The sequence below is a fragment of the Myotis myotis genome, unplaced genomic scaffold (assembly GCF_014108235.1).
Source record: "Myotis myotis isolate mMyoMyo1 unplaced genomic scaffold, mMyoMyo1.p scaffold_m19_p_18, whole genome shotgun sequence".
Classification (NCBI taxonomy): Eukaryota; Metazoa; Chordata; class Mammalia; order Chiroptera; family Vespertilionidae; genus Myotis; species Myotis myotis.
In genome coordinates, this window is record NW_023416322.1 from 6,086,715 (window position 1) to 6,105,953 (window position 19,239).

Here is a 19,239-nt window from a genome sequence, read left to right on the forward strand (position 1 = left end):
GAGTTGTATAACTTAACATATTCTCAGGGTGTATATAGGTATGTGCATGTGTGTGTGAGAGAACATGGATATGAATGGCTCAGGCATGTAAATCTTTTTCCTACATTCTTAACTGTATGTGAAGTCATTTTTTATCTTATCTGAAGGAGGGTGTTAAAGAACAGTGATTAGTTCAAATGGAAGCCTTCAGTTTTAATACCCAATTAAACTTAGTCTACTATTATTTTTTTTTAATATATATATATTTTATTGATTTTAGAGAGGAAGGAAGAGGGAGAGAGAGATAGACACATTCATGATGAGAGAGAATCATGGATCAGCTGCCACCTGCAAGTCCCCCAGTGGGGATCCAGCCCACAACCCGGGCATGTGCCCTTGACTGGAATCAAACCTGGGACCTTTTAGTTCGCAGGCCGACGCTCTGTCCACTGAGCCAAACTGGCTAGGGCAGTCTATTCTTCTTAATCCCATATTTAAAGACATTATTGAAACAGCATTAAGATCAATAGATACAAATAAAAGGCCTTCACAACCACTCCCCATTAAGGGGACCGGGGCTTTCGCCCCATGGCTCTGCACAGAGCATCTTTGACCTCCTTGTTCCTCAGGCTGTACACGACAGGGTTTAGCAGGGGAGTGATGACGGTGTAGGTCACTGAGATGAGTCTGTCCTGGCCTATGGAACTCTGGGACTTAGGCTTGAGATAGATGATGGAGGCACAGCCATAGTGGATGACTACCACTGTGAGGTGGGAGGCGCAGGTGGCAAAGGCTTTCTTCCGACCCTCAGCGGAAGAGATCTTGAGAATGGTGGAGATGATGAGGACATACGAGATAAAGACCAGGCTCATGGGCAGAACAAGGACGCAGATGCTCACCACGAAGTTGATGATTTCATTGGCCGTGGTGTCTACGCAGGCCAGCTTCAGCAAGGGTCTCACGTCACAGAAGAAGTGAGAGATAACAAAGGCATCACAGAAGGGGAGGCAAAACACAGAGGCTACTTGAACAGTGGCCATGCCCAGACCAATTCCCAGTGACCCAGATACAAACCGCACACAGGCCGCTTTACCCATGATGACGGAGTACCGCAGCGGGTTGCAGATGGCCACATAGCGATCATATCCCATGGCCACGAGCAGAAAGCAGTTGTTGATACCAAAGGTAAGATAGAAGAAGAGCTGAGCAGCACAGCCTTGGACAGCAATGGGGTGGTGAGGACTCAGCAGGCCAGAGAGCATCTGGGGAATGATGGCCACAGTATAGCAGGTCTCGGAGACGGAGAGCATGCTCAGGAAAAAGTACATGGGAGTATGGAGGTGACGGTCCATGCAAATAATGCTAACAATAATGGCATTGCCCGAGAGAGTCAGCAGATACAAAGTGAGAAAGACAACAAAGGAGACAAGCCTGAGCTGCCACCCGAAGCTGGAGAAACCTTCAAAGAGGAACTCAGTCACAGCTGTGGAGTTTGGTTTTGGCATCGAGGAAGTTCTAGGTCTGGAAGAGATGGGCAAAGAAATGAAATGTGTGATGAGTCAACTAAAAAAGAGAATAGGCTGGACCAAGGCCTTCATTAAAGGGCTGCCTCTCTTCTGGGCAATGCTCCAGACCTCGAGGGCCGTCACTGAACAGCCGTTGACTATTTGCTCAGAATCATCACTTTGTCCATCTTCTTGTTTGGTGCTGCAGACATGCTACCTTAGGACCCTAGGATTGAGGTCAGAGATAGATCTGAGAGGAAAAGCACAGACAAATTAAAAGACAGACTTTATAGAAATAATTACCCAGCCATTGAAGGAGTGAGTCCAGGTCAAGGAAGAAGCCCATCTCTATAGGCTTCCTCAAACACATTTGAATTAACCTCCTAAAGATTCAGTGAGGATCAGTGTCTGAGGTGAAAGATAAAAGATATATGAGGCTGATATCAACAGGACGAATGCACTACTAACAGCAAATGCTCAATGAGGGTCCTAGATTGACTTCTCCTCCTCAAAACCCTAGGTCCTAAGCTTCACTTCCCTAGGCCTTGGACCTACAATCCACTGTGACCATGACAGATTAGAGTGGCACAGCAAAAGAAACTATCAACAACATGGAAAGGGATCTCACTGTATGGGAGAACATATTTGCCAATTATATAGGATGTCCCAAAATTCACGCAAGGTTTGCAATTCAATTCAATTTCAAATCTTGTGTGAATTTTGGGACACCCTATACATCTGATAAGGGGTTACTTTCCAAAATGTGTAAAGAACTCATACAACTTGACAAAAGGAAGACAAACAATCCAATTTAAAAATGGGCAAAGGACGTGAATGGACACTTCTCCAAAGAGGGCGTACAGATGGCCAAGAGACATGAAAAAATGTTCAAATCACTAATCATCAGCGAGATGCAAATTAAAATGACAGTGAGGTATCATCTCACACCTGCCAGAATGGCTACCATCAACAAATCAACAAACAAGTGCTGGCCAGGATGTGGAGAAAAGGGGACCCTAGTTACCTAGTTCACTGTTCATAGGAATGCAGACTGGTGCAGCTACTTTGGAAAAACAGTATGGAGTTTCCTCAAAATATTAAAAATGGAACTGCCATTTGACCCAGTGATCCCACTTCTAGGAATATATCCTAAGAATCCTGAAATACAAATCAGAAAGAATATATGCACCTCTATGTTCAGAGCAGCACTATTACAATGCCTGAGATCTAGAAACAACCCAAGTACCCATCAGTGGATGAATAGATAAAAAAAGCTGTGGTACAGAACAACATAGACTGATGAAAAGGGACAGACCCAAAGACTGAGAAACAGCGATCAGGCTATCAATCCCCAGAAGGAAAGTAGGGGAGGGCGGGGGTAAGAGGAAGAGATCAACCGAAGGACTTGTATACATGTATATAAGCCAAACCAATGGACATGGACAACAGGAGGATGGGAGCATGAGTTTGTGTGTGTGGGGGAGGTTGGGGGTTAATGGGGGGGATGAAGACATATTTGTAATACCTTAACTAATAATAAAAAGAAAGAAAGAAAGAAAGAAAGAAAGAAAGAAAGAAAGAAAGAAAGAAAGAAAGAAAGAAAGAAAGAAAGAAAAAAGCTGTGGTACATTTATACCATGGAATCCTAAGCAGTTTTATACCATTTCCCTTCCAATTGCTCATATGGACTTCTTCACGCTCTTTTAAATCTTTTCATGAGGTGCATTGACTAGAACCAGGTATTGCTACATGTATTATTCCAGTACAGGTGTGGATTAGGTGAGATAAGATTTTTCAGCTCTTCTTCTAATCCTGTTCTTGAAGGTGCCCAACATTTAATTTCCTCCTTAAATCATAGTAGCCTATCCAGCTAATATATATATATATATATATATATATATATATATATATATATATATGAACAATATGCAGTGACATCTAGATTGTTTTCCTGGGTTATAACTAATTGTTTGAAACCCATCCCTATAAAATTACAGTTTTCATTATATTTGAAAACTTGGATTGAAATTCATCCAAGTCATGCTTATAACTTAATTCCACTTTCTTGGTCAGAAGATCTTATTCATGTCTGTTGCCTAGAATATTTGTTTCCTTCCTCTTCCAACCATTAGTCAGCTCTAAATTGCTAACACCCTAAAACACTATCCCAGCACCATCATGTGAGAGGTAACAGATACAGCAAACAGTAAAGGAAAGCAGAGTAGAATGGGGAAAGAAAAAACATTGGCAAGAATAGGATTAGTCATGTACGGTGTAAGAAATATAATTGAGGAAGGAAAGATGAGAGAAAAATGTAGGGAGGGTACAGGTGAACAGACTATTCAGATAATGCTATTGACCTTTTTTTTACCACTCTTTCTTTCAAATAAATGACAAAAACAACAACAAACAAACAAACAAAAAAACATTGTGGTACATTAGCACAATGGAATACTATTCAGCTGTAAAACAGAAGGATCTCTTACCCTTTGAGATAACATGGAGGTACCTGGAGATGATTATGCTAAGCAAAATAAGCCAGTCAGAGAAAGACAAAGATCACATGATCTCACTTATATGTGGAATCTAATGAACAAAATAAACTGATGTATAAAATAGAAACAGAGGCATGGACACATGGAACGCACGGAGGAATCTGAGAGGGAAGAGGCGGTGGGGACTGGAAGAGATTAACCAAAGATCTTATATGCATATGTGCATAGCCCATGGACAGACGATAGGGTGGTGAAGGCCTGGGGTGGGGCAGGAACTGGGTGGAGGTGGGGCAATGGGGAAAGAAGAGGGGGGCATCTGTAATACTCTCAACAATAAAGATAAAAAATGTTAAATAAAGCCTATCCCTATTCATGAATGAACACACTGTTTACATTTTTTTCCCAAACGAGAGAACTTATCTCATTGTTCCCTGATTACTTTTAGCCCCCTCTACATAATAAAATGTTGCTTCAAATCTAAGCGAAACCATTTCTTCTGTCGTTCAATGTGTTGAGCAGTCACAACGTATAACTACTGTGCTGGTATTAGAAAAACAAAGATGACTATGACATAGATGGGACATAGATGGGCCATAAGGATCTTATATTTTTGAACAGCCTTTTATATTAAAGGCCCTCGAAGTCATACGTCCCTCTTCTTTACATTAGTTTACATACTCACATTTCCAAAATAATAGAAATCACAATAGTATTCTCTATGAGAGGTCTTTCCCCCCTTCTAGAGACTTCACTGACCGTGTGACAACTGGCTATGTTAAAATAAACACCCCCCCGTCCTCACACATAAGAAAGTGATATTCACCAGTTAGCTTGTTTCTCCGGTCCCCTAGAGAGCTGTGTTCATGCCTGAGAGTCACATCCCCCACGCTGGAAATTTGACTGCCTGCAATACTAGGTTTGGATTAAAAAAAAAAAATTCTTTATTGATTAAAGTATTACATATGTTTCCTTTTCCCCCCATTGATCTTTCCCCGGCCACCCCCAACCCCCAGCACTAGGTTTGGATTTTTTTCTAATAGTTGTATAATGTTTCCAAGACCTTCATCAATACCTTTCCTGAAATTATGTAAAACTCATCAGTTATTTGAATTTAAGCCACTTTGTAAAAATATTGCTATTTTATCAAATGGTCTACAAATGTTCTTATCTTAGGGTCACTAATGTCTTACCAGAATTATGGTTTAATAGAAATCCCCCCTCCACTGACTGGCAAGCCTTTAGATCTGACTCGGAATGCGGTATCTAAAAGAACTAGAGGAAGAAAACAATGCACAGCCCAGCCTTCCGGTGCCTGAGACTAGACATGAAAGACAGAACAAGCCACATTCATTTCCTTTAGGCTCTGACAGCCCTTCCTGCTGGAAGAAGCTCTTCTTTGAGTCGGAAAGCAGCACCTCAGGCTTGAGGTTTCTTAATAAGGCGTAAATTGTTTATCCCAGACTTCCAGGTCTCTTTCCCCCAAACAGCACTGACTCCCAAGTGATGAACAGCATGAGACACCATCCAAACATCAGAGTGCCCGGGGACCTCATTGTGCAGGCAGCTCATTTTCTAATCCCGAGATGAACATTTTGGAGGGTAGAGTTGCCTTGGGTATTAGGAGAAATGTCTCGGGTGAAAAGGCTGATTGGGCCATGATCCTGCTAAGATACATGTCAGACTTTCTGTCCATTTCTCTGGCACCAAAGGGGGGTGGCTTAAGACCTTATGGAATTGCTCTTCACAAATGAAGAGAAGCAAGAATTTACAAGTAGGGTCAAGCATGGGCCCCTGCTGCCAGGTACACAGAGGGTTGACATTTAGATGATCTGCCACTTGAAGTCAGTTTAAAGTCTCAGGGTAGCATCATCAATCCAGTCCCTGAATTCTGTTGTACGAATTTTTATATTTTTTTTCTTCTTTTTTTAAATGCCCACTGAGGATACTTTTCCATTAATTTTTAGAGAGAGTCATGGCAGAGAAAAATATCGACGTGAGAGAAACCCATCGATTGGTTGGCTCCTGCACGAGCCCCTACCAGAGCCCCAGGCTGTATGTGCCCTTGACCAGAACTGGAGCCAGGACTCTGGTCCACAGGCCTATGCTCTATCCATTGAGCCAAACCACCTGGGGCAGGACTTTTATACTTTTAACTAACTCCTCTCATCTCTGCTCTGTATCATTTTGGATCCTACATCATTTTGGGTCCCCTAGCTCAGTTCCATGCAAGGCATCAGCCTTGCTAGGTCATCTTTTCTGCACTACATCATTTATTATCTATAGCCCACATAGATGCTAATGAATGTCAATAGCCTTAAGATATGTAAAAGTTAGCACTGAATTGCCACAATTTTTAATTATCATTTTATTTGTATTGATCTTACATTCCGAACTTGATTGTAAGCATATTTAGAGAACTCACAGTCATCTTTTGTTCTCAGCGTACTTATAGCTGCTACTACTAATAAAAGCAATAGACAATACTTTATTATATATACTTATTATACACTGGGTTCAAAATTATGCAATGCGTATATACTGACTAATTAAATTCTAACAAAAATATATAAAGTAGCATTATATTCATTTTCAGAATAGAAAATCGACAGAGAGACATTCTGTAACTTTCTCTAGGACACTGAGCTGATAAAGGAAAATCAGATCTTAAACCCAGGAAATTCAGCTTCAGAAATCAGACTAGTACAATTCTGGACACAAATTCATCCTCAATAAATATTGGTTATATTGACTTTATTAAAATTGTGTGTGGTACTGCTACTGATAGCAATTTAAGAAGGCACCTTAGTTATAGTGAAAAAGCATGAGACTAGTAATTCTGTTTACTTAGGTTTTAGTTTCCATATTCTTCACTAACTTGATAAGTGTTTGGATAGACATTTCTCTTCTCTGGGCCTCTGTTTATTCATCTCTGAGTCATGATATGATAATGTGATGATGATGGTGATAGTAATGATGATGATGACAGTAATATCTAACCAAATTTTCCTCACTCTGCATCTTTCACATTGTTAGATGTACTCTCCCAATAACATGATGAAGTACATATATTTTAAATACTATTATCCCCATCTATATATATAAAAGGCCAACCGACCAACTGGCTGGTACACATGATGCACACTGGCAATTTAAAAATAAACGTTGACTCGCCCATGCGCAATACATATAAAGCTCTCGGAATGGATATTATTGAAATCCCCTGTGAAATGATTTGTAACAGATCTATTATTGAAGCTACCTTTGGAAATAGTAGATCTATATATATAAAAGACTAATATGCTAAGTGTCCGACCATCTGTCCAGTCGCTATAACATGCACTGACCACCAGGGAACAGACGCTCAATGCAGGAGCTGCCGTTACATTCCCTGGCCATTTACAGAGAAATAGCACTGTGGACCTGGCACCCACAAAGCAACACTCGGCTTCCCCCAAGTGAGACACAGGCCCTGCCACCATTGCGGAGCGACACCCCACCAAATCTCAGCTGACGTTGCTGAGACCCCATGGCACAAAATGCAGCCCACAGCCCATCCCAGCTCAGACATGGTGGCTGTGGGCACTGGGTAATGATGTTACATAGCAACACCTGGCTTCCTCTCCCTAGCAACTAGACTCCTTGGAGTTTCTTCAGCCCAGGGACATGACAGACTTACTTTATAGCCAGGTGGAAACATTTTACACTTTAACCAAATGTCTGTGAAGCATTTTCTCATGCCTCATCTCATTTGATCCTCACAGAAGTCCTGGAGTAGATAGATAGGAGACTCAGTGGAATCCTATTTTCTTTTCATTAGCTGGAAAATGGAGATTTAGAAAGATTAGAAACTTGATCCAACTGAAAAGAAGTAAGAAATGGTGGACCTTGAAAATGACTTCAGGTTTTCTCACTGCACAGAATATAGTCAAACACTGCTGCAGTTAAATATTTTACCCTTTGTTCTTCCTGTGTGATCTACAATAATAATCTGCTTTGTGTTGATATTTACTGCTGTGTTGCTGACAATAACCTGAAAGAGAATTTGGGGTGCTTCACTGAGCTGGAATAAGTTTAGTTACATCAGAAAGCAGGTCTAATTAAGCAAGTTTATCCATATATGGTAGTATAAAGCTCTCGCTGGCTCCAATTGCACCCATGTGTTCCCATCTATAATTGTCAATCATGAATTTGGTTGACACTTCTTTTATAGAGAAAGGGCAAATAGCGATATTAAAATATTTCTTCTAATTAATTTCCTTCCAATGTCCATGAATTTGCGCACTGGGTCACTAGTCTATAGATAATATTAAAAATATATCTAAACATGCGATTCTTTGTCCTAAAAATGAGCACATTCATAAATTAAATGAAGAAATTTTGGATATACTCGATGGAGATTTTCACACCTATTTGAGTGATAATTCCATCGATTCAATGGATGATGCCAAAAAGGAAAATTTTCCCATCGAATTTCTTAATAGTATTACTCCTTTGGGAATGCTGTATCATAAATTAAAATTGAAAGTCGGTGCAATCATCATGCTACTGAGAATTCTTAATAATAAATGGGGTCTTTGTAATGGTACTAGGTTTATTATTAAAGATTGCAACCTGCCCTAACCAGTTTGGCTCAGTGGATAGAGAGTCAGCCTGTGGACTGAAGGGTCCCAGGTTCGATTCCAGTCAAGGGCATGTACCTTGGTTGTGGGCATATCCCCAGTAGGGGGTGTGCAGGAGGCAGCTGATCGATGTTTCTCTCTCATTGATGTTTCTAGCTCACTATCCCTCTCCCTTCCTCTCTGTAAAAAATCAATAAAATATATTTTAAAAAAAAGAAAAAAAAAAGATTGCAACCTAACATAATTGAAGCTGAAGTATTAATAGGATCTTCGGAAAGAGAGGTTGTTCTGATTCCAAGAACTGACTTATCCCCGTTTGACATTGGCGTCCCATTTAAATTAATTTGAAGGCAGTTTCCCGTGATGCCAGCATTTGCGATGACTATTAATAAACTACAACAACAAACTCCAGACAAAGTAGGAATATTCCTACCTGAACCTGTTTTCGCACATGGTCAGTTGTATGTTGCTTTCTTTCGAGTTCAAAGAGCATGTGACGTTAAAGTTGTAAATACTTAATCACAAGAAAAATTAGTCAAGCACTCTGAAAGTGTTTTTACTTTTAATGTGGTATATAGGGAGATATTAGAATAAGTTTAATCAATTTATCAGTCATTGTTTTTATCAATGTTGTTTTTATATCATGTTTTTGTTATTTATTAATCATTTTATATATTATTATCATATACATTTCACTGATTTTCTTTCATCTCTGACACTTCTATTATAGAGAAAGGACAAATAGTGATATTAAAATATTTCTTCTAATTAATTTCCTTTCAATGTGCATGAATCCATGCACCGGGCCACTAGTTTTACAAATAAAAAAACTAAGGTGAAGAGACCAGGAATATGTTACCCTTCCGGGTTTCTTTATACCAAGCTACTCTTGAAGGGTAGAATTAGTTCTACTTCATTTTTAAAACAATGTTATAATAACTCTACTATGTGGATATAGCTTCTAAGTCAATGAATAGTTGAGAGGCCAGGATTCCAGAAAGAAAAGATATGTAGAAATGGTAGCCTGACACCCACTTCTTTGCAGTTTCCTCAAGAACTGTAATTCATATTTGTAGCCTTTGATCAAAAGACTAAATAAAAATGAGCAGAGCATGTGGCAGTTTCCGTATACTTGAGGGCTACACCCTAGGTGAAGGATGAAGTAGAAGTAAATTAGCTTTCACATAGACTGACACCAGCTTTGATTTAGCTTAATTCCCACTTATATCAATATGACCTTGCCCTTAGTCTAACTACCCACCAGGAGGCAAAATAAAATCTTCTCTAGAGGAAGATAATATAATATAGAACCTCAAGTAATCTTTACTTTTTTTTTTTTTCATAGAGAATAGGAGTAGGCAAACTACAGTCTACTGGCAATGAATCCACCAACAGTTTTTGCAGAACCTGCAAGTTTTTATATTTTTGAATGGTTGGCAAAGCCAAAAGAAGAATGACATTTTGTGATATAAAAGTTACAAAAATTCAAATTTCAGTGACCATAAATACAATTTTTAAAAACCATAACCACACTCATTCACTTACATATTACCTATAGTTGCAGTAGAGACATATGGTCCATATATCCTAAATTAGTCTATTCAGTCCCTTCAGAAAAAGTCTGAGGACTCTTAATATAGAGTGTCCAGAAAGCAATAAAAATTTACCAAACATACCAAAAGAAAGACCGAAGGTCTAAAAATCAAGAAGAAAAAATTACTCAATAGAAACAAAGTTATACAAAAATTGCTGTATTAAAGTTATCAGATATAATCTATACTAATAAAAAGGTAATATGCTAATTAGACTGGGAGACCTTCCAGACATCCTTCCAGACAAAGCCATGGTGGTGGGGCTGAGGCAGAGGCGATTAGGGACGATCAGGCCAGGAGGGGGGGCAGTTGGGGGCAAGCAGGCAGGCGGGGGCGAGCAGTTGGAGGCAATCAGGCCGGCGGGGGAGCAGTTGGGGGTGAGCAGGCTGGCAGGGGGGGCAGTTGGGGGCAAGCAGGCCGGCAGGCAGAGTGATTAGGGGCGATCAGGTAGGCAGGCAGGTGAGCGGTTAGGAGCCAGTGGTCCAGGATTGTGAGAGGGATGTCCGACTGCCGGTTTAGGCCCGGTGGTATCGGGCCTAAACTGGCAGTCGGACATCCCCCAAGGGGTCCCAGATTGGAGAGGGTGCAGGCCGAGCTGAGGCCCCCCCTCCCCCCTGTGCACGAATTTTGTGCACCGGGCCACTAGTGTTAAGATAAATAGGTTGTGACAGATGCACCCAAAGGTGACTCTCAGCAAGTCACATCCATGTAGAATCCTCTCCTCTTGAGTGTGGGCAGAACTGTGACTTGCCTCTACTCAATAGAATGCAGCAAAGATAATGGGATGTCTCTCCCATGCTCACATTATATTATACAAAAAACAATCCATCTTAGCAGACAGGACCAAGAGATTCCCCCCAACCCCCCACCCCGCTGGCTTTAAAGAAGTAAGCTGGCATGTTTTGAGAGGGCTTGTAAGAGGGCTGTGTGGCAAGGAATGTAGTCTAGTTCTAGGAATTGAAAGCAATCTCTGTTGACAGCCAGTTAGAAAATACAATCTCAGTCCTATAACCACAAGGAACTAAATCTGCCAACAACCACCTGAGTTTGGAAGAGGACTTCAAGCTCCTCTTCTGTGAGGCTCAGAGCTGAGGACCCATGTAAGCCATGCCCAGGCTACCTGACCCATGGAAATTATAATATAATAAATGTGTATTGTTTTTAAGCTTTTCAATTGTGGTGATCTACTTTATATAAGAAAAGGACTGAAATATGCTATATATTTTTAAATGTTGGTGATTGGTTATGAAGCAATAGGTGATTATAATTTTTATTGTATTGAAGAAAATAGATGACAAATTATAGAACCACAACTGAGAATTGGAAAAAAAATGTATTTTTAAAATACAGTAAAGACATCAGAAGTCAAAATCACAATGACTGAAATTAAGCACTTAAAATGTTTTAACAGCACATTAGAAACATTTTAAGTGCTTAACTTCAGTCATTGTGATTTTGACTTAGAGGTAAAGGCCAGGTTTGGGGAGGGCTGAATGGAGGAGGGCAAAGGAGGAGAAAATGGGGAACATCTGTAATAGTGTCAACAATAAAAAAATCAGTGAGTTAAAAGCATCTCAGTAGAAGTATCCAAACTGAAATACAGAGAGAAAAACATTGCAGAATATGTAAAAGAGCAGACAGACCCCAGTGAAAAGGTCTAGCATATGTGCATTTGGAGTTCCGGGTGGAGAGAATAAATAGAAAGCATCAGAATCAGTATATGAATAAACAATTGCCAGTTTTCTAAACCTGAGGAAAACCAAGATACAGATTCAAAAATCACTCTGAATTACAAAGCAGGGTATATAGACATACATTCCACATAAATGCATGTAAGCATATCACGTAAAATGGCTAAAAAATAAAGATTTAAAAGTGTCTTAAAAGTAGAGAAAAAAGAGATGCATTATTTTCAAGAAATAATAATAACATTTTAAACCGACTTCTTAGTGGCAATAATGGGAAACAGAAATCAATGAAATGACATCTTCAAAGTGCTGAAAGAAAATAATTGCCAAACTAGAATTCTATACTCAGGGAAAATATCTTTTATTAAGAAAGGCAAAACAAAAACAGTTTCAGACACAGAAAAAAATGAAAGAATTCACTACCAGCAGACCTGCAGTAAAGAAATATGTAATGGAGTTGTCCAGGTAAAAGGAAAATTCATCTTAGATGAAAACAAAAATTTTAAATAATTAAAATGAATATAAAAGAAAAAAGAAATACATAAGCAAATGTAAATTAATATTATACTTAATTGATATTATTCAATAATTACTGAGTGTCTTGTGATTTTAAAAATATTTATAGAATTAAAATAAACAACAATAATAACATTAGAGTAAGACAAATGTAATGTAAGATACTTTTATTGTACCATTTCATCTTTCTCTTAAAATGTAACTGTAAAATAACCATTAAAATGATATATGAGTAACAAATGGAGAGGACAAAATAAAAATAATTGATTACTTTAAAACAAGACAAAAAGATGAAAGAAAATGTACACACACACATAAAAGAAAAAAAATAGAAAACAAATCCCAACATGGTATATTTAAACCCAAGTATATCAGTAATTTCATTAAATTTAAAATGTCCATTTTATTATATGTAAAATAAGAATCCAATTAGTAGATAAAGATTGTCAGACTGGATAAGAAAACAAAATCTGTTTATAGGGACACACCTTACTTATCAGCAAGATGGAAAAGAGTGGAAAATACTAGTATATCATGCAACCACTAACCAAAAGAAATGGATGGCTTTACTAGTATGTTAATAAGATTTCAATTTTAAAGAATTTATTGAGGCTATTTTGTGACCTAACATATAATCTAGCCTGAAGAATGTTTCATATATACTTGAAAAGAATGTGTATTCTGCTTTTTATGTGTATTTTCCATAAATGTCAGGTCAAGTTGGTTGATACTATATTTCAAGCATTCTGTCTCCTTACAGATTCTCTGTCTAGTTGTTTTATATATTACTGAAACATATTTCTTGAACTCTAGCTATAAGATGAATTTTCAATTTCTCCTTTCAATTCTGTCATTTTTACTTCACGGACCTTGGGGCTCCATTGTAAGGTTCATATACATTTATACTTTTATATCTTCCTAATATATGGGCTCCTTTATCATAATTAAATATTTTCACTGTCTCTAGTAATATCCCTTGTCTGAAAGTTTATTTTGTATAATATTAATATTGCCACTTCAGATCTCTCATGACTATTGTTTGCTTGGTATACCTATTTATAAACTCTTACTTTCAAAGTATTAAAAATAGAAGACAACTCCCAATTGTTTATGATTTTAAAGTATATACCCTGTAGACATCATATAGTTTGATCTTGCTTTTTAAAATCCAATCTTTCCATTTTCCCCTTTTGATCAGAAGATCTAATGCATTCACTTTTCTATAAATGATGATGTGATTGGATTAATGTTTTCCATTTTGCTCTTTGTTTTCTGTTTCATGTCTCATTCCATTGTTTCCTTTTTTACTGCTTTCTTTTCTGTTAAAAGATACTTTTATTGTACCATATTCATCTTTCTCTTGATTTTATAGACAAAAATTTTAGCAGTTGTTTTATGTATATTTAAATTATCACAATCTAGTTCAGGCTTATACTGATTTTACTTCAATGAATATAACTACTTTACCCCAATATGGCACCATTTCCTTCTCTCTCTCCTGGTGTTATCATATATATTACATCATCATTTGTTATAAATAAAAAATACAGTGTTTTAATTACATAACTGCTTTAAACAATGTTATGTTTTGTTAAAAAATTAAGGAAAGAAAATACACTCCTATTATCCTCATATGTTACGTAGGTAGCATATTTTATTTTCTTCATTCTTTCCTGTGGATCTGAGTTACTGTTGATCGTAATTTCCTTTTAGCCTGAAAAACTTCATCTTGTATTTCTAGTATGGAAGCTCAGCTCATAACAAATTCTTTCAATCTCTGCTTATCTGAATACACCTTTATTTGCCTTCATTTCTTGAAGGATCTTGTTGCTGACTATAGAACTTTTTGTTAAAACATTTTATTTTTATTTTGCCAATTTAAATTTTTTCACTGTATTCTAGCTTCAATTTCCTTCTGCTAAGAAGTCAGCTGTTAATCATTTTGTTTTTCCTCTGTACATGATAAGTCAAATTTCTCTAGTTGTTTCCAAGATTTTATCTTTGTATTTGGCTTTCAGCAGTTTGATTCTAATGGGTCTACACAGGGCTCTCTTTGCATTTATCCTACTCAAGATGCATTGAGCTTGTTGGATCTACTAAGTTAATGTTTTTCATTGAAGTTGAAAAGTTTTCAGCTATTATTTATTCATTTTTTCTGCCCCTTTATTTCTCTTTTCCTGGGAATCCCAATATACTTATGTTGAAAAACTTACTTTGTCCTACAGGTCTCTGAGTGTCTTCATTATTTTTTTGTGTCTCTGTTCTTCAGACTGGACGATTTCTATTGACTGATTTTCAAGCTCACTGATTCTTTCTTCTATCTCAAATCTTCTGTTGATATCACCATTTCAGCTACCATAATTTTCAACTCTAGAATTTGCTTCTTTTTTATAGTTTCTATTTCACTTTTGAGATTCTCTATTTGCTGGGCCAGTGCCATCATATTTTCCTTTTTGAACATAGTGTCCTGTAATTCTTTCAGTATATTTATAAAATCTGCTTTTGTGACTGTTTATTAAAGCCAATATTCAGCCTGTTCAGAACCAACTTCTATGAACTGCTTTTTTCCCTGAGTTTGGGTCACACTTTTGTTTCTTTACCTGACTTTTAATATTGGGTCAATAACAGTATATTGTAGCAACTCCGGAAAATTTATATTTTTCAAATGTCATCATTGTTCTTGTCCTTTTTAAATTGCTTTTTTCAACTTAATGCGGAACCTGCTGTGTATGGATGCTGATGTCTGCTCAGTTCCCATTGTTTTTATTGCTTAGCCTGGCTTCCCAGGAGTTTCCCTCTGACTCCACAGCTTAGTGGTTAGCCAAGGCTTTAGCAGAGATGGTATATAAACATGTAGAGCCCATAAGGTTTGACCTTGTGCTGATCAACCTGTGTCAGATTGTGGGATACATTCAAAGTGCCAGCCAGTTCTCACTCAGCTCTCCCTTAGCCAAGTGTTCTCAGGTCTCCCTGGTGCATTCGTAGTCTCTCTGCAGCCAGAAATGTGCGGGGAGCTTATCTCAGCCTTCCTACAGCTCTCTTATCTCCAGGACCTTCCAGTTAAATTCATGGCTTATTTGCTGCTTGGCCAGAACCAGGACAACATCAGAGAGGCAGAACTGTGGGTTTTCTCTCTCCCTTTCCAATGGGCTCTGCCACATTGAGCCAGCAGAGCTGAAGGTTTTTGCCCAAGCACCACTGCAAATACAGACTGACCTCTCTGGCACAACAGCTGCTGGTTAACACCGCCAACCCTGAGCTGACTGTTTCTACCCACTGCACTGTGGGTGGGAGAGAGTGTGGGAGCTATGATGGCGGCACCCCAAGACTAAAAGGCTACAGACTTTTGCTTGTTACCTTATGCTCTAGCAATTTTCTGAACATAAATTTTTCTTAATTTGTTATCTCCTTTCAGTCAATTTCCGGTACCCTGAAATTGGTGTTTATAAATATATCCTTTATTTCTCTACCTTTTTTTTTTTCTTTTTCAGAAGGATCTTGAAAATGTGTGTAGGAATATATTCTAAATTTGTTAGAGGAGGAAGAAATATATTGTTCAGATAGAGGCAACACTTAACCAGATGTGTGCACTTAACCAGAGATTCCAGGCTTTAATGTATCTGTTCAAGGATATGAGAGTAGCTCTGACAGTCTGCTCAGTTGGTTTATTAAAGTATGGACTCAACAGTTAAGAGGGTCTGCTCTCTGCAGCCGCTGATTGAATTAGGAAGGGATAGAGGAAACCTACAGTTCTGCCTCTCTGATGTTGTCTTGGTTCTGGCCACGCAGCAAATAAGCCATAAATTTAACTGGGAGATCCTGAAGATAAGAGAGCTGTAGAAAGGCTTAGACGAGGCCATTGAATTGATTAAGTAGGGAGTGACATGGGTAACAGCAGTAATCAGAATTGCTTGCTCTCGGAGCTCTTCAGTGCACCCAACTGAACATGGCCTTGGTAAGACTGAAATAGAAAGGCAACTGAATCTGTGTAACAGTAATGATACATTTTTAAAAAATCTCTAGGTCTTGACTTGAGTCACACCCCATGGAGAATCATGGTCCCTCACCTAATGCCTAGTCTAGAGCCAGTTCACATCCCCAGAACTCCTTAAATGGCCATATCCCACTGAGGGTTTAGTCTGTGGCTTTGCCACAAAGACATATTATAAATTTTCTTTGTAGGCTCTCTTAAAGGAACCTTCACTTATTTGATGGACACTACCTCTGATCTGACATTCACCCTCTCCATAGTAAATAACATAGATACAATGTACTCACTGAGAGTCCATTTTTAATAGAGATTGAGAATTATAATATGTATATGTGGCAATGTCAACGGGTCTGTCCTCACAGACACACGACTACCCCTTTGTTTAAGGGCTCTAGTCAGAGAACTGTTAGAAGCAGCGATGATTCTCCATTATGGTGAATCAAGTCAGAACTCTGTCATGACCCCATGGAGGATCACAGTGCAGAATCCTCAGATTTCAGTAAAAGAACAAAACCAAAACTTTGAGAAATGGCATCTAAATTACTTCTGAGTCGTGGTAAAAGCAGGTCACTTGACCATGTGTCCTGGATGCCTACTGTGAATTGGTCTGACAGGTACCAGCAAGCCCAAATCATCTCCATGTCCACCACCCTCGTTCCAGCTCCTACGGGGTTTCCACTGGAGTGCTGCAGCCACCTTTTAATTGACCTTTCTGCTTCCAAACTCGCTCTTCTCCAATTCACTTTCCGCATTTCAATACAACATTTTGAAAAGCACATCTGATTGTGCACAATCTCATCCTCTATTACCTTCTAATTTCATCTCTTCCTTGGATTCTCAAGGTGCTGTTTGGCTTTCTTTCAGTTCTTGCTTAAGTTATTATCATTAATGTATGAAGTCCTTCACTCATGTTTTTTTCTCTCTGCCTTAAATTCTCTTCCTGAAATTCTCCTAGTTGACTCATATTTATCTTAAAGATCCAAGCTCAAACATCATCCTCAGAAACAACATTTAGATTTATCAGACTAGCAAAACGGGCCCCCTTTTATTATTTGCACTCATAAGAGTTTTATCCTTGTAGTATTTGTTTTTGTTTGTAATAATGTATTTATTTATGAAGTCATTTGTTTGAAAACTATATGGTGTGCTGGCTGTGCAATGCACAAGGACGCCTAATCAAGAAGAAGAGTAATGGATGAAATCCAGCCCACAGACCACTGACAGGTCATACAGTGTGGTATGGAGCTCTATGTATCCATATGAAGAGATGCCCTTTTACTAAGTGCGAAAAAATATGTTGTTTACTCACCAAATGGTATGCACATCTACCTAAATGAGGTTCCTTTTCCTAATTTGCACAAAGATACCCAATGGATTTGCTATAGCTCTATGTGCTCCTTCCTTGATAAACCCTGTGAGAGCAATCACCATTTTAGTTTCTACCATGCAAGCTGCTCTTGGGAGTGAGTAACCAAAGGCAAAGTTTTGTTCTACTAAATGCCCAAGTTCCTAATCAGGACCCTGGGATATAGCCTCAAGTGATTTCTCTGATGCTTGTACCCTGGAGTAATTCTCAAGGAGAAGTCCCTAGAGTTCTCGATCAAATGGGTCCTGTGCTCTTTCAGAAATAAACAGACAGAGTTCCTGGAATGGGGGTTTCAAGAGGACTCAACTCTGAAGGAAGAGCCTCTCAGACCAGAATAGTCAATGATCTGAACCTTGGGTTGGTCACCACACCCTGAGCTTCCTTCTGGCACTCTGGATATGCCAAACTGCTAGCTTGAGGTTTTCAGATTCTCCCTTCTAAGCCTCTTAGAGAGAGTCCTATCTCTGTTCTTCTTCTCCTTTTTTTTAAAAAGTTTTGATGCACCGGCAATTCAGATAATTAACACACATTTATCATAGACGCTTTGGAAAATTCAGGAGACAGTGGAAATTTACTCATAATTATGCAAAATCATGCACTGCTGTATGTACACTTATATGATATCCATTTAGCATTTTTAAAATATCTTCCTAACGAAGGCATATCAACTTCTGTGTACCAGGGCTACATGCATCAGTATCTCAGTTGAGATAGAAAGAATATTTCCAACCCCTATTGAGTTATTTCAAGAGCAAGGCCAAAGTGAAGAGGCTGGGTTCCTGAGTTAGCTCTGCCATGAACTAAATGTGTGATACTAGGCAACTCCTTTGTCCTTTTCTGGAATTAAGTTTCATCACACTCCTAGAACGTATTTTTGAGTGGTAGATGTATTAATACTTTAAAGAATGAAACCATGAAATGCAAAAAATATACAGAATTTCTACCATCTTTTTAGAGAAAAGAGCTATTCACCAAAAAGTCAGGTTAAGGATTAGAAAACCATATTAATTATCTATGCCCTTCTTACTGATAATGGCTTGGCAATATTTATTTCATTCATCATGTCTTCCTGGGCTGTTCATTTATGTCCTTTTTCCTCTGGCAGTCTCTCAATTTCTGCAACTTAATGAACTTTATCGACTTGATCCTTTCCCGTCTACTTGTATGCCAGATTTTCTCTTTCCTTTGTTTGAGTGTTTCATATGCTTCATTTGCCTGAAAATAAAATGAATAAGAACTTCGGATGACAGGACACAGATTATGAACAGATTTTTAACGTTGTCAGTAGCCAGGGATAAAATAAGACCATAGACTACAAGTTAAGACCATACCCACCAAAGTGCCAAAAATCCAGGGTATCTTAGATATAGTACAATGGAAACTCCAGTTTCTTACTGGAGAGAGACTATGTTGATACAATCATTTTGGAAAACACGTTGACATTACCTGCTAAAGTGAGCATGCTTTATGAACCAGCAATTTTTTCAT

At 38.4% G+C, this 19,239-nt stretch overlaps 1 protein-coding gene across 1 annotated transcript; it reads right to left on the reverse strand.

Moving 5' to 3' along the window:
- Positions 1 to 542: 542 nt before the first annotated feature.
- Positions 543 to 1,484, reverse strand: LOC118672666 (olfactory receptor 10J3-like). The gene has a single exon (XM_036342235.1). The coding sequence runs from the start codon at positions 1,482 to 1,484 to the stop codon at positions 543 to 545; it is 942 nt and encodes a 313-aa protein (XP_036198128.1).
- Between the last annotated feature and the right edge of the window lie 17,755 nt (positions 1,485 to 19,239).

Coding starts and splice junctions, on each gene's coding strand:
- LOC118672666 (XM_036342235.1), bottom strand. CDS start 1,484: ATGCCAAAACCAAACTCCACAGCTGTGACTGAGTTCCTCTTTGAAGGT.